The sequence below is a fragment of the Pimephales promelas genome, chromosome 11 (genome assembly GCF_988280905.1).
Source record: "Pimephales promelas chromosome 11, fPimPro1.hap1.1, whole genome shotgun sequence".
NCBI classification, from domain to species: Eukaryota; Metazoa; Chordata; class Actinopteri; order Cypriniformes; family Leuciscidae; genus Pimephales; species Pimephales promelas.
In genome coordinates, this window is record NC_142779.1 from 21368548 (window position 1) to 21380808 (window position 12261).

General features: G+C 36.5%; 1 protein-coding gene across 1 annotated transcript; it reads right to left on the reverse strand.

The window, feature by feature from the left end:
* Positions 1 to 1434: 1434 nt before the first annotated feature.
* pygl (phosphorylase, glycogen, liver) lies at positions 1435 to 11547 on the reverse strand. The gene is made up of 20 exons (XM_039656181.2): positions 11268 to 11547; positions 10544 to 10645; positions 10392 to 10470; positions 10167 to 10270; positions 9384 to 9518; positions 9175 to 9286; positions 8724 to 8806; positions 8449 to 8586; positions 8264 to 8356; positions 6051 to 6197; positions 5777 to 5940; positions 5581 to 5695; positions 5386 to 5487; positions 4955 to 5102; positions 3607 to 3665; positions 2903 to 3044; positions 2609 to 2816; positions 2363 to 2497; positions 2215 to 2281; positions 1435 to 1802 (listed from the first exon to the last, which is right to left on the reverse strand). The coding sequence occupies exons 1-20, from the start codon at positions 11508 to 11510 to the stop codon at positions 1614 to 1616; spliced, it is 2565 nt and encodes an 854-aa protein (XP_039512115.1). The 5' UTR covers positions 11511 to 11547; the 3' UTR covers positions 1435 to 1613.
* Between the last annotated feature and the right edge of the window lie 714 nt (positions 11548 to 12261).

Below are 12261 nucleotides of genomic sequence, written 5' to 3' on the forward strand. Positions count from 1 at the left end.
CTAGACGAGTTCTCTTTATTTTTTCTCTTTATTTTCTCATTCTCGCATCATTTTCTCGCATTCAATACTATGAAGATTTATTAGCTTTTTTTTTTTTTTTTTTTTTTGAGTAATCATTGTCAAATCCAATTCACTCTAATTTGGGGGTAGGTGAAATTATTTAATTTGTCTGAAAAAAAAGTCTCTTACCAAGGCTGTAATTATTTAATAAAATAATAAATAAAATACTATTTATTATTAGATACTAAATAAAATACTATTTATTTATTTATTACTGTATTTAATAAAATACAGTAATAAAAGGAACAATGTGAAATATAAATACAACTTAAAATAAATTTTGTAGTTTTAAAATCTAATTTATTCTTGTGATTGCAACTCTTGAGTTACATTTCTTGTTGTGTTTTGCTTAATGTCCCCCTGTGGTGAAAATCAATGTTGTTTATATGTCTATGGGATGTTTTAAATGCTTTAAGACAAGCCATGCACAAATTCATCAGTCAACAGTCAACACCATTGCTGAATATTTTCTCCATAAAACAGCAGTGAAAAAAAGACAGTCAGCAAAGCGGTTTTGGAATCGTTGGTGTTTCTTATGTCACAAACAAAATACCTTGGAACCAATCACGTCACGACCAGGGAGGCGGGCTTAAGCATATCATTAACTATTCTATTTGCGTTATATTTGTTTAATTAAAAAAATATATATATCTTTAACTATTCTCTGAAGCAGGGCAATCTCAAGAGAAGCTAGGTTATCCCGGTATATTTTTCTGTAAATTAAATGAAATAAAATGGGAACATGGTTTGTGTAAAATTTGCAACACATTATTAGCTTTTTGATAACATAGTCAAAAGCCAAAGGTTAATAATATCAATTACCACTATGCATTGTTATCCAACGTTGTAAAGAGCGATACAAAACACATTAACCATTATGATATATTGACTTGTAGAGGAGCCTGTGTGAGTGCAGGCCGGGCTCATTTGCATATTCATTAATTCGCTTAGATATGCAATCAAAGATGAATTTTAATGGTAAAATTATTGACTACAGGGGAACTTTAATGTTTTGTGTGTAAACGGTGATACTTTTTTTCCAAGATTCTTTGGTGACTAGAAAGATTTGAAAAGCATTTATTTGAAATATAATTTTTGTAACAATGAAAAAGTGTTTACTGTCCTTTTTATCAATGAATCCCATAGTATTCAATAGTGTATTTATTTGTTAGATGCTTACAGTGTATTCATTCAGGAACATTTTATGTTCCTTGAAATACATCCCACAAGCTTGCTCTTCAGTGAAACTTTTCTTTTGTACAATTAATGTTCTAAGTGCAACTCTTTGTCTTCTGCCTCTCATCACTCTCCACCAATATACCTAAAATCAATATATTGACTGATAGTTATTATATGAATAATTTGACTTCAATGTTGAATTAAAACATAATTTTTATTTTATCTCTTTGCTAGTACAATCCATTCATGATCATCATACAATCATGCATGAATATTTAAAAACTGAAAGCAAAACTGGAAAATGTATTCATACCAAGTAATTAATTTACCCTTCTAACAAGTCCTCTCACGATTCTATAACTGCACAGACGTGTTCAGATCTTGCGCAAGGCGCGTGCGGTTTCCTCCAGAGCTTCACGTGGTTCACTGGGAGGAGGGATCTTCAGGTCAGTGGGCTCCACTCCCCAGATCTCAGTAGCATAGTCTGTAATGGTGCGGTCGCTCGAGAACTTTCCAGAGGCCGCAATGTTCTTAATTACCACCCGAGTCCACTCTCTCGGATCCTGTAGACGGAGAAATATGGACCAGTTTAGAGTCTTTGTAATTTACTAGAGCTTGACATCCATGGTCACTTTGACCTGGTGCAACGTAGAAATAAGCTGTGTAATGATTCTTAAATCTTAAATCAAAATTTTTCCTTTTGCGTTTCACAGAAAAAAATAGCTTGGGGTTGGAAATTGATGAACAGAGTCCATACATTAAATATTGAGTTATGTAAATAATGAGTAATGATAATAAAGGTTTACTCAATAAGGATAATGTCATTATTCTAGTTTGATACGTGCTCCGAACCACTGATTAAAAACAAAAGATTCTCCAAGATTTTGAAGCTTCATTAAGCTGTATTCAAAAGCCGCTATAACTTATGAAATGAATGTTGAGTATTAAATGAAATGTTTATGTGGTAATGTTCACCTTATACAGAGAGCTAACTTTCTCTTGACACTTGACGTAAGACTCGTAGTCTGCGAAAACCTTAAACCTGGAGAAAAAATTCTGAGTGATGAGAAAGTAATGTAGGAGTAAAAAAAAAAAAAAAAATGTGTCTGCATGTGGGTTTTACCGATCATGATAGAACAGCATGTTGATGATATCGCTGAACATCTCAGGCTGTTTCGGTGAAAAATAGCCACTTTTAATCTGATTTATGGCCTGTTTCAGCTCCGGAAGATTCTCATAATATTGTAATGCATCATAGCTGCACACACACACAAAGGAATGGTTAATGTCTTCACACAAGCACAAAGATTGAATGATATTTACTCAGCATCCATTTCCATCGATTTAATCTCTCTGTCTCATTCTCTACCCTTTTTTATCCATCTCTGCTACATCTTCCACCCTCATGCCGAAGATGAAGAGGTTTTCTTCTCCAGCTTCTTCTGCCATTTCCACGTTGGCACCATCCATTGTGCCAATGGTCAGCGCCCCATTCAGCATGAACTTCATGTTTCCGGTTCCGGACGCCTCCGTACCCGCGGTGGAGATCTGCTCCGACAGGTCTGTAGCTGGGATCACTGCACATAAAACAGAGATGAACAGGGATTTATGCATTAATACACAGAAAATACCATACCCAGTTTAGTTATTAAACCGTAGTTACCCTTCTCTGCCAGTGACACTCTGTAGTTCTCCAGGTAAATGACCTTCAGTTTACGGCCAATCACAGGATCGTTATTGATGACATCAGCGACAGTGGTGATCAACTTAATGATCATCTTTGCCATGTGATATCCAGGAGCAGCCTGCAGAAACAAACATATTAAAACTTGGCATTCAAAATGTTTTTTTTATTTTTTTTTTTAAATGACTTTTATTTAGCAAGTATGCATTAAATTGATTAGAAGTGATAATTTATAATGATACAAACAAATTATATTTCAAATAAATACTGTTCTTTTGAACTTTTTATTTATCAAAAAATAATTATATAAATAATCTATTATGCACTGTAAAAAAATTTGATTTGAAAAAAGAAAAAAAAAATGTTGTGATAACAAATCTTGAAAATATTTTTTTTACAGTGTGGTTTTCCACAAAAACATTAAGCAGCAAAACAGTTTTCACACAGTTGCACCAAATCAGCATATCAGAATGATTTCTGGAGGATCATGTGACACTGAAGACTGGAATAATGATGCTGAAAATTCAGCTTTACAATCACAGGAATATAATACATTTTAAAATATATTCAAATAGAAAACTATTGTGATAATATTTCCCAATATTACTGTTACTTTTTCACTTTGTAGTGTACATATTGCAAATCAGTGCATGTGAGTGTTTGGAAAAGGTTGTTTGTTTTACCTTGCCCCCGATAATCACAGTCCGCGGCACAAACGGTTTCGTGGGGCTCTTCTTGATTCCTGTGTGTAAAACAGTTGAAAAATTCTTCAATCTTAATCAAAGAGAGTAAATAATGGCAGAATTTCATTGTTTCAGGGTTCTCAAGTTTGAGCAAAAGCTTGGAGTGAGATCACACGCGGTTAGGGGAGGAGCCATAATGAAGCCCCGCACCCATCCCCGCCCCCAATTTTACCCATTGTTCATAATTAACCAGAACAAATTAAAATTATAACAATTAGTAAATCTGATAAATGACAGAGCAATTCATCACATCAAATACTCTTTAATGCACTATTACAAATATAGCTAACCAAAAATATAACAAATCGCTCCAAACAGTTTCAAACAAATCTTTAAAAATTGCATTTTGATTTTTGAATGCGTCTTCTATCTAGACGAATGATTTATTGTGTGGTGGGACATTGAGAACAAATGGACAGATTAGAGTGCACCACCTCTTCCACTGTCTCCTCCTATAATCTGGCAACCTTTTTAGGGGGCTTACCCTTTGGTGCCCAAAATGACAAAATATCTTTCTGCTTTTTTTCCTGACATCTTTGAAAAATACAAATGCAACATTATGACAATGATTAAATATTACCCAGAGCAATCTGCTGTAATACATCCTTAATGTAACTAGAAAGACTATTAATATTACAGTATAATATAATTTAAAATAAAATCAGTAAATCTTCATTCCTTTCCATACCCACTAACATTTCTCTTAGTTTCAGATAACGTAAGATAGCCAAACTGAGCCTGGTTGCAAAGTAGTTGTAGAGTTTTTGACTGCATCAATAATAATGTACGATGGGCTACATATTAAATGTTCTAGCCCAAAAATGTTAGACGAGCTTCTTCCAACTTACCTTCTTCTCCATCACGACACATGTGTTCGCGCGATGTTGTTGGTTACCTAGGATACCGAGGATGTTCCGTCCATTTCCGTGTGTTCGCACTACTGAATGACATGTCATGTATAGATCAGTGGTGCACGCAGCGCGCATATATGTTGCCTAGTAACGAACGCAATCTGGCGGAGATACGCGCTGGCGGCAGGAAACTTCACTTTGTTTGCCTGCGCCTCGTATACAACGTTAGAAAGCTTTCAGCCAGGACAACTTGGTTGGCATTGCATTTTCAGCGTGAGAAATACACACTGTGGCATGTGAACCGGTCGAAATGAGTGTGTCTCATGGCCAATGCGTGAGACTTGAGAACCCTCTTCTACATGAGAGAATATTTGTCGAAAAACATCCCAAAAAAATACACTTTAGCAGTTAGAAAGTGTGCAAGTGCGTGTACATACGGTTGTACATAGTGATGACATGGAGGCAATTGAGAAGTTGTCGTTTGTATTCATGTATCCTTTTCACATGGACGTCAAACATGGATGCAGGATTTACATCCACGTTGTACTCTTTCTCTAAATACTGTGCAAACTTCACCTTGTTATCCTACACACAGAAACATAAAAATTAACTGCAAATGACTTTGAATTGAAATCACCACATTTTAAGAATAATACCATTCATCAGAGTCAGTAATCCCCACAGAAACAGCTTGTCACTAGGGCAGAAAGACTACATATCACTCTAATATGCACTTTTTAGGGGTAGCTAAGTGGCCCTAAAGGGGACTGCCCCAGTGATAAGCAGTTAAACAGTCCAATTTGGCCATTAAAATCTACATAGATAAGATTTACAAATGCATTGATATGAGAGGAGTGTGCGTTTTGACCTGTTTGACTTTGGCTACATCTCGGATGAAGGCGTCATCGTCAACCAGATCATTCAGCTTCTGCAGCGCAGTCAGATCTTTTACATACTCTTCACCGATAGCCTACAAACGCGCACACACACAATAAAAAAACATGAAATGAATTGAAAAAATATGTTATAAAAAGAGAAAAACAAATGTGTACGTGTGTCGGACCTCTGCGATGAGATCCGCGAGTCCTGGATTGCAGAGGAGCAGCCAGCGTCGTGGCGTGATGCCGTTTGTTTTATTCTGAAATTTGTCTGGTTCCAGCTCGCTGAAGTCTCGAAATCTACATCATTACATTGAAAATAATCAGCGATGGGATGTAGGATTGTGTGTGAGTGTGTGAGTGAGAAAGAGAAAGCCCTACACGTCTCTTTTGATGATGTCTGAGTGGATCTCAGCAACTCCATTGACCTTGTGTGAGCCCACGATGCAGAGATGAGCCATGTTCACTTTCTTTCCCTCTACCTCCTCAATCAAAGACATCCTACGGATTCGATCCATATCATCTGGAAATAGAGATGCTATATGCTACACGCACACACAAACATGCATACAGTACAAAAACATTAATGCTGGGTTTACTTGTGTATGTGGGTTTTCAAAAATGGGCAGTCCTCTATTATTTGGAGTGTACTCACATCCAGATGTGTTTGGTTGATCTTGTATATGATTTGCAAGTGTCGGGGTAAAAGTTTCTCCATCAGTTCGACTGGCCAGCGCTCCAGAGCCTCAGGCAGAACCGTGTGGTTGGTGTATGCAAACGTTTTCTTAGTGATATTCCACGCCTAGACGCTCACACAGAAGATCTCACTTTAAGTAATCATGTTGCCTTGACAAATCCGACATACTGTCAAATGTACAAAAAACCAACAACCAAATGGCCAAATGGACAGCTTGTGCCAGTGCAAACCCTCTTTTGAAAAAAATAGTGAAATATTTGCGCTGAAAAGGCATGGATAGGGTTATTTTTGCGGCTGAACTTAAAGCATATGCAATTGTAGGAGTTTCCCTTTCAGGAGGAGAGTTTTTAAATGAGTCACGCAAGGTGATTTACTAAGGTTTGGACTCGTCAATGTGCTGGTGCTTGCGCCATTATTTACCACCCAAAAAGAAAAGCACGTCTTAAACCAGACGCTAACTGTTAGATTTGTGTTGGTCATTATGGACATGATCTGACTTTGTCTGTGTTCTTTAATTTGCACGTCGTCAGTAGATCACACACAGAACTTTCCTTTCCCATCAGTGCTGTTTTGGAATTGGGCTCTCATGCCGTTTATTCAATCTGACCTATAATGTCTAAATTTAGCACTTTTTCGAGCTTTTTAGCGACTTCATTAAACTGAGCACAGTATTAAAGCATCAGTTTAATTTTAGCATTATTTATATACTTGTAATATTTTTAAATATTTTTATATTTTCAGGGTTCACTTTTACTTTGTTTTGTTTGCGTCATTTTATTCATTCATTCGAGGGCGTAAGTGGCTTTTAACAAACTTTACAGGAGAGACAAAACAAAATTGACCACACTTCAATCACCTTTATTATTAACCTTAAACCACAGACATTGCAACCACAGGCATACTTGAAATGAAATATTTATATATATATATATATATATATATATATATAATACATGAAATGACTATTTAAGTAAATGTATGGCATATTAACACAATGAACATGTTCTAAAACATTTTCAAAAAAACAAAAAGTAAAATACGTCAGATACGCATTTTTGTTGCTTTATTCAATACAGTTTGATCTCAGATAGGTATTTTTGGCACCATTGGATAGAGCTCATCGAGACCTTTATTTTGATATAAAGAACTCATATTCGCCCAAAATGCCACTTACGCCCCTCTGGCTCCAAGCCCTCGCATTATTCTTAAACTTACATTTAACCTAGTCAGTTATTCATTACCTACATATCTACATTTTATTTGAGCTTTATTTCAATTATGAAAAGAATTATGAATTTTTTTTAGTTTTAATGCTCTGACTCATTGTACTACAGTTTCCATCACAGTGTCAGGTGTATGTTCCCTGGTGTCCACTAGAGGTCCTCTTTCCACATTGTGTCATTCACTTTTGGAACTAAGGCCACGTTTACACAAAGCCGGGTATTTAGCGAAACAAATATTTTCCCCCTCACACACCCGCATAAATACGCCATCGAGCGCCATCATAACTATGCCAAACCTATGGGCGGCAGTGTAGGGAGAAGGATAAAGCCATGGAAGCCAATCAGAATCGAGAAGAGAGAACCTAAAACGCCGTTTCTCCCAGTTCACACGATAACACATAACCGGCGTTTTCAGAAATCTCCACTTTGGCCGGAGTTTAGAAAAAAATCGTTTTCTGTGATAAAAACAGGGTTTTCGTGTAAAGTAGAGGCCAATCCGCAGGGAAATATCTGCGTTTTCCCTTCATGTAAACGGGGCCTAAATTCCCCACAATCCTTATCTGTGCTCATCACTGTTCATTGCACTCAGCTGTTCCCCATCATGATGCTCATGTTCTGTGTGTATAAATACCCTGCCTGTTTAGTGTTTGTTACGGAGTCCTTGTTTTATGTCACCACACATGTCTGTATCTGCCTGGTTCTTGTTTTTGTTTTTGTTTTGTTCTTGTGTTTGGATTGATTATTGGATTTGGACCCCGTCCTGGATGACCACGAGTTTGGATTGTCTTTTTATTAAAAACTACTGCTCTTGGATTTTCTGTGTGTGTTTCGTGACAGTTTTTTTTACTTATTTGACTTCAGACTTCAACATTTGACCAATTAAAAAAAACACATGATAAACACATCTGTATGGGCTGTCACAGTGTATCATAGATTTATGAATCTTACTGAATCCCAGTCCAGTTTCTCAATGTCCACAAATATCCTCATCAGCTCAGGTATGGCCATTGCAGGATGAGTATCATTTAGCTGGATGGCAACCTGAAACACATACATGAAGAATCACACAAATCCATGCAGCGACTTTCTTTAAAGTTCAATTAGTTAAAACAGTTGTGTGTAGTAAAGTTGACCTTATCAGGGAAGCTGTCAAATGACAACGGTCCAGAGAAGCTTCTCTTCGAGGTCTTAAAGCGGCGAATCACATCTTGTAAAGTTGCTGCAACCACGAAATATTCCTGCTTCAAACGCAGCTCCTTTCCCTCAAAAAACTACAACACCCACCAATTGCAAAGTGTCAAAAAGCTTAAACTGGATAAATGAAGCCTAATTTTCTGCAAACAATAATGAATGCAGTTTAAACACAGAAAAGCCATTTAATCCTCAATCTGCCTCAAATAAAACTTACATTGTCATTTGGATAGAGCACGCGGGAAATGTTTTCTGCTAAGTTACGGTCCAAAACTGCCTGGATATAATCACCAACATTAACTGTAAAAACAAAAACATCCATCATTGAATTATTACATATAAATTCCAATACCTTTAAGGTCACACCTATTTTGCTTATGCCTTTTAGACTGAATAATTAAATGAGGAAAATGAGGCTTGATTTTATCCATGCAAGCAGTTGAAGACTTTATTCAAATCTATTTTTATGTACATTATATCTTGAAAAATGAAGACCTTTGGAATAATATGGATTAACTGCATCATAATAAAACACAAAAATAGGCTCAATTATGATTTTACATTAATTTTAGTAATAAAATATTTTCAAGTGTTTGTCTTATAAGGAATTACAAAAAATGTCAGATAAATTGTATTGGTGACCCATTGTGTGAAATTGAATGACTCACAGTCTCGGAGATTGAAGTCGTTGGGAGCGCGTGCAGACCACAGGCGCATGGTGTTCACCGTATTATTCATGTAGCCAGGGATTGGCGTGTCGTACGGCATTGCCAGGACCACCTGCACCACAAACATGCATTACAAACCTGGCCAAAGTACTGTAATGCTATATTGTGGGAGGAGTGTATGTTCTGTATGCCTGTAGCTGTTTTCAAACCTGTGTGTCAACCCATTTCGGCTCCTTTCCCTCCTCTTCCTCCACACGGCCATAGAAATGCACAGGAAGCATGAACTCAGGACGGGCCTTCTCCCAGGGGTTACCATACCTTAACCAATCATCCGCTTCCTCAACCTAACAGACAATGATACAGCGATGACGAAGACGACACCAGTGTCAATCTGCACTGGACGACATGGTACTCAGATCTAGGTCAGGTTAAAGTTCAGGTGTGTGTGTATTTTTTAACCCACACACCATTATCACTGTCCCTTTGTAAATAAGTTGAGCCACTGTTTCTTATTAACCTACTACAGCTTGCACAAGACCCTCATTGGTCCAGTATTGGTGCAGTATTATCAGTTTTGCGGCAAGCTCACATGCAACAGGCCAGTGACCACAAACGCAATGGACTCCTGGCCCATTTTCATCGATTTTTATGCAGAGTGCAGACGCTGACCTGATGTAACGCAAACTATCCACAGTTTTGTGTAACTGCAAAAATGTATTTTTTTTAAACATAAATTTAACATATTAGATTATATGTTTAAGAAAATATAAGCAACTAATAAAACTTATTCTTGTTTAAATATATTTTAAATATAACATTTTATATTTTAGCAAATGTTGTACAAGACATATAAAAATATTTGAGAAATTATAAATAATCATTTAAAAATATTTTGGCTTTTTAATGGATTCTGAAATATTTGTAAACATATTTGAGAAATTATGTAAAAAATATTTGAGAAAATATATTATTTTGCCAGCCATCAAATTTACCTGCCAGCCATCTTTAATTTTCTGGTTGAAGATTCCATACTCATATCGGATTCCATATCCATAAGCAGCCAGACCCAGGGTCGCCATGGAGTCGAGAAAACAAGCTGTGGATTGGCAACACACAGGAAATATCACTATTAATCTAGATCATGCTATTACTTGTTTAATGTGTATGTGAGTGAGTGAGTGAGTGAGTGAGTGAGTGAGTGAGTGAGTGAGTGAGACCTGCTAATCTTCCCAGCCCTCCATTGCCTAATCCTGCATCTTCTTCCATTTCTTCCAGATCCTCCATATCCAACCCCAGCTGGAAGGAAAGAGAGAGGTTTACGGACAGCTAGACACACAGATGGATGGATGAGTGTCTTGTTCTCTCTTACCTGGTAGATGGCCTCATCACAGGAGTTCTGCAGACCCAGATTAATCATGGTATTCTGGAGCGCTCTACCCATGTAGAACTCCAACGACAGGTAATATACACGCTGAAGCACATAGAAACACACACACACAAATTAAACAGTCTTTCTAGAGAAACTGCATTCTTGTATAATGCATTTTGACATTCATTTCTATTACTCTTCTATACATTTCTAATTGTAATTTATTTTGATTAAAAGCTCTGCATAACTAGAGGAAAATAAAAATAGAGATATTTATTATTTTTCATTTTAAAATTATTATAAAATGTTATAAATTTCCATAACTTTTCCAGGATAGTATATTTCCCTAATTTATGCAGGTTTGGCAATTACAGTTGGAACCCTGTTATTAATCACAAACAACTGGAACTAATACTTTATTTTCATCCATAAAACTTGTCTGTAATACGTTTTAAAGATTTATGCACCTAGATTAACCTAGATGACTGACACTAACAACCTGCTAATCTTAGCCTATATTACAAATTACCAAAAAACATTACCCTTTTGTTTGTATTCCAAGCACTGTGAACTTATTACAAGTAAATGTTTTTGAAATTACAGCCTATTTAAATAACTTTTAACTTTGGCCAAATAATAAATAGTTAGTAAAATTAGTAATTAATAATAGTCAAAGCCAATAAGGTACTAAATGACTTTTTATGGGACTTTTTTCCCGACTCACCTTCGGGTCGGCCTCATAGTAGAACTGCTGAGTTCGGATCCAGCGACCCACCAGGTGATCACGCACCGTATGCGCGAGCGCGAAATAATAATCCCGCGGCGTCGCGACGTTCCTGTCTTTGACCAGCGTGAAGTGCAGGTGCCGGTTGAAGCCCTTTTTGAGCTCCGCCACATTCTCCACACCGACGATCCCTCTGATGCTGATCTGCTTGCGTTTCTCCTGGTCCGTTAGAGGCGTCGCCATCCTGAAGATCACTGGTTACACCGAGCACAGCGCACGGGGGTCACAAGGCACATATTTTTATAGGGGGAATAGAGGGAGGGACAGAAAGTCTCTCCCTCCCTTTCTCATTGAACTGTTTTTTATGTTTGTTTGTTTTTTAGCCATGGTAAACATACAGTATTTGAATCAATGACGTGACGTCCATACGGTCCATAATAAAAAAAAAGTTTTTTTTTAAATTTACGCAGTAAAAAAATCCATCAAATTGAATAGGATAATCATAAGGCTTACTTATTTTAATTGAATAATTGAACAATCCTTAATCAGTTATTCAATTAAAATACGTAGGCTATTGATTACTCAGTCCAATTTCATCTTGTAGACTCTGTTGTGGTTTTGTCTGGATTTTTTCAGTTATAAAAAAATGCAGCTCACACACTTGAACAATCATTTTTTCTATGATATGTGTTCAGTTGATTTTTGTTAGACTTAAAGGAGTAGTTCACTTATAAGATCATAAGGTCATAAGATGTCTTTCCTTCTTCAGTCGAAAAGAAATTAAGGTTTTTGATGAAAACATTCCAGGATTTTCTCCATATAATGGACTTCAATGGGAACCAAACGGTTCAAGGTCAAAAATTGCCATTTGAAATTCATGAAAAATATCGAAATATATATAGGTATATAACCACATTACTCTGATTAAATACATTACCATTAATTTTTTTGCACAGCAAATTTGCACACATTTTGCACAAACTATTTTCGCAGG

Bases quoted from the DNA above. Each gene is read 5' to 3' on its own strand.
- pygl (XM_039656181.2), bottom strand. From the start codon at position 11,510: ATGGCGACGCCTCTAACGGACCAGGAGAAACGCAAGCAGATCAGCATC. The intron at 2,817-2,902 runs GTAACTACGGTT...TTTTATGTGCAG, and splicing joins AGTGTCACTGGCAGAGAAGG to TGATCCCAGCTACAGACCTG. The intron at 2,282-2,362 runs GTAAAACCCACA...TTTTTTCTCCAG, and splicing joins ATGCTGTTCTATCATGATCG to GTTTAAGGTTTTCGCAGACT.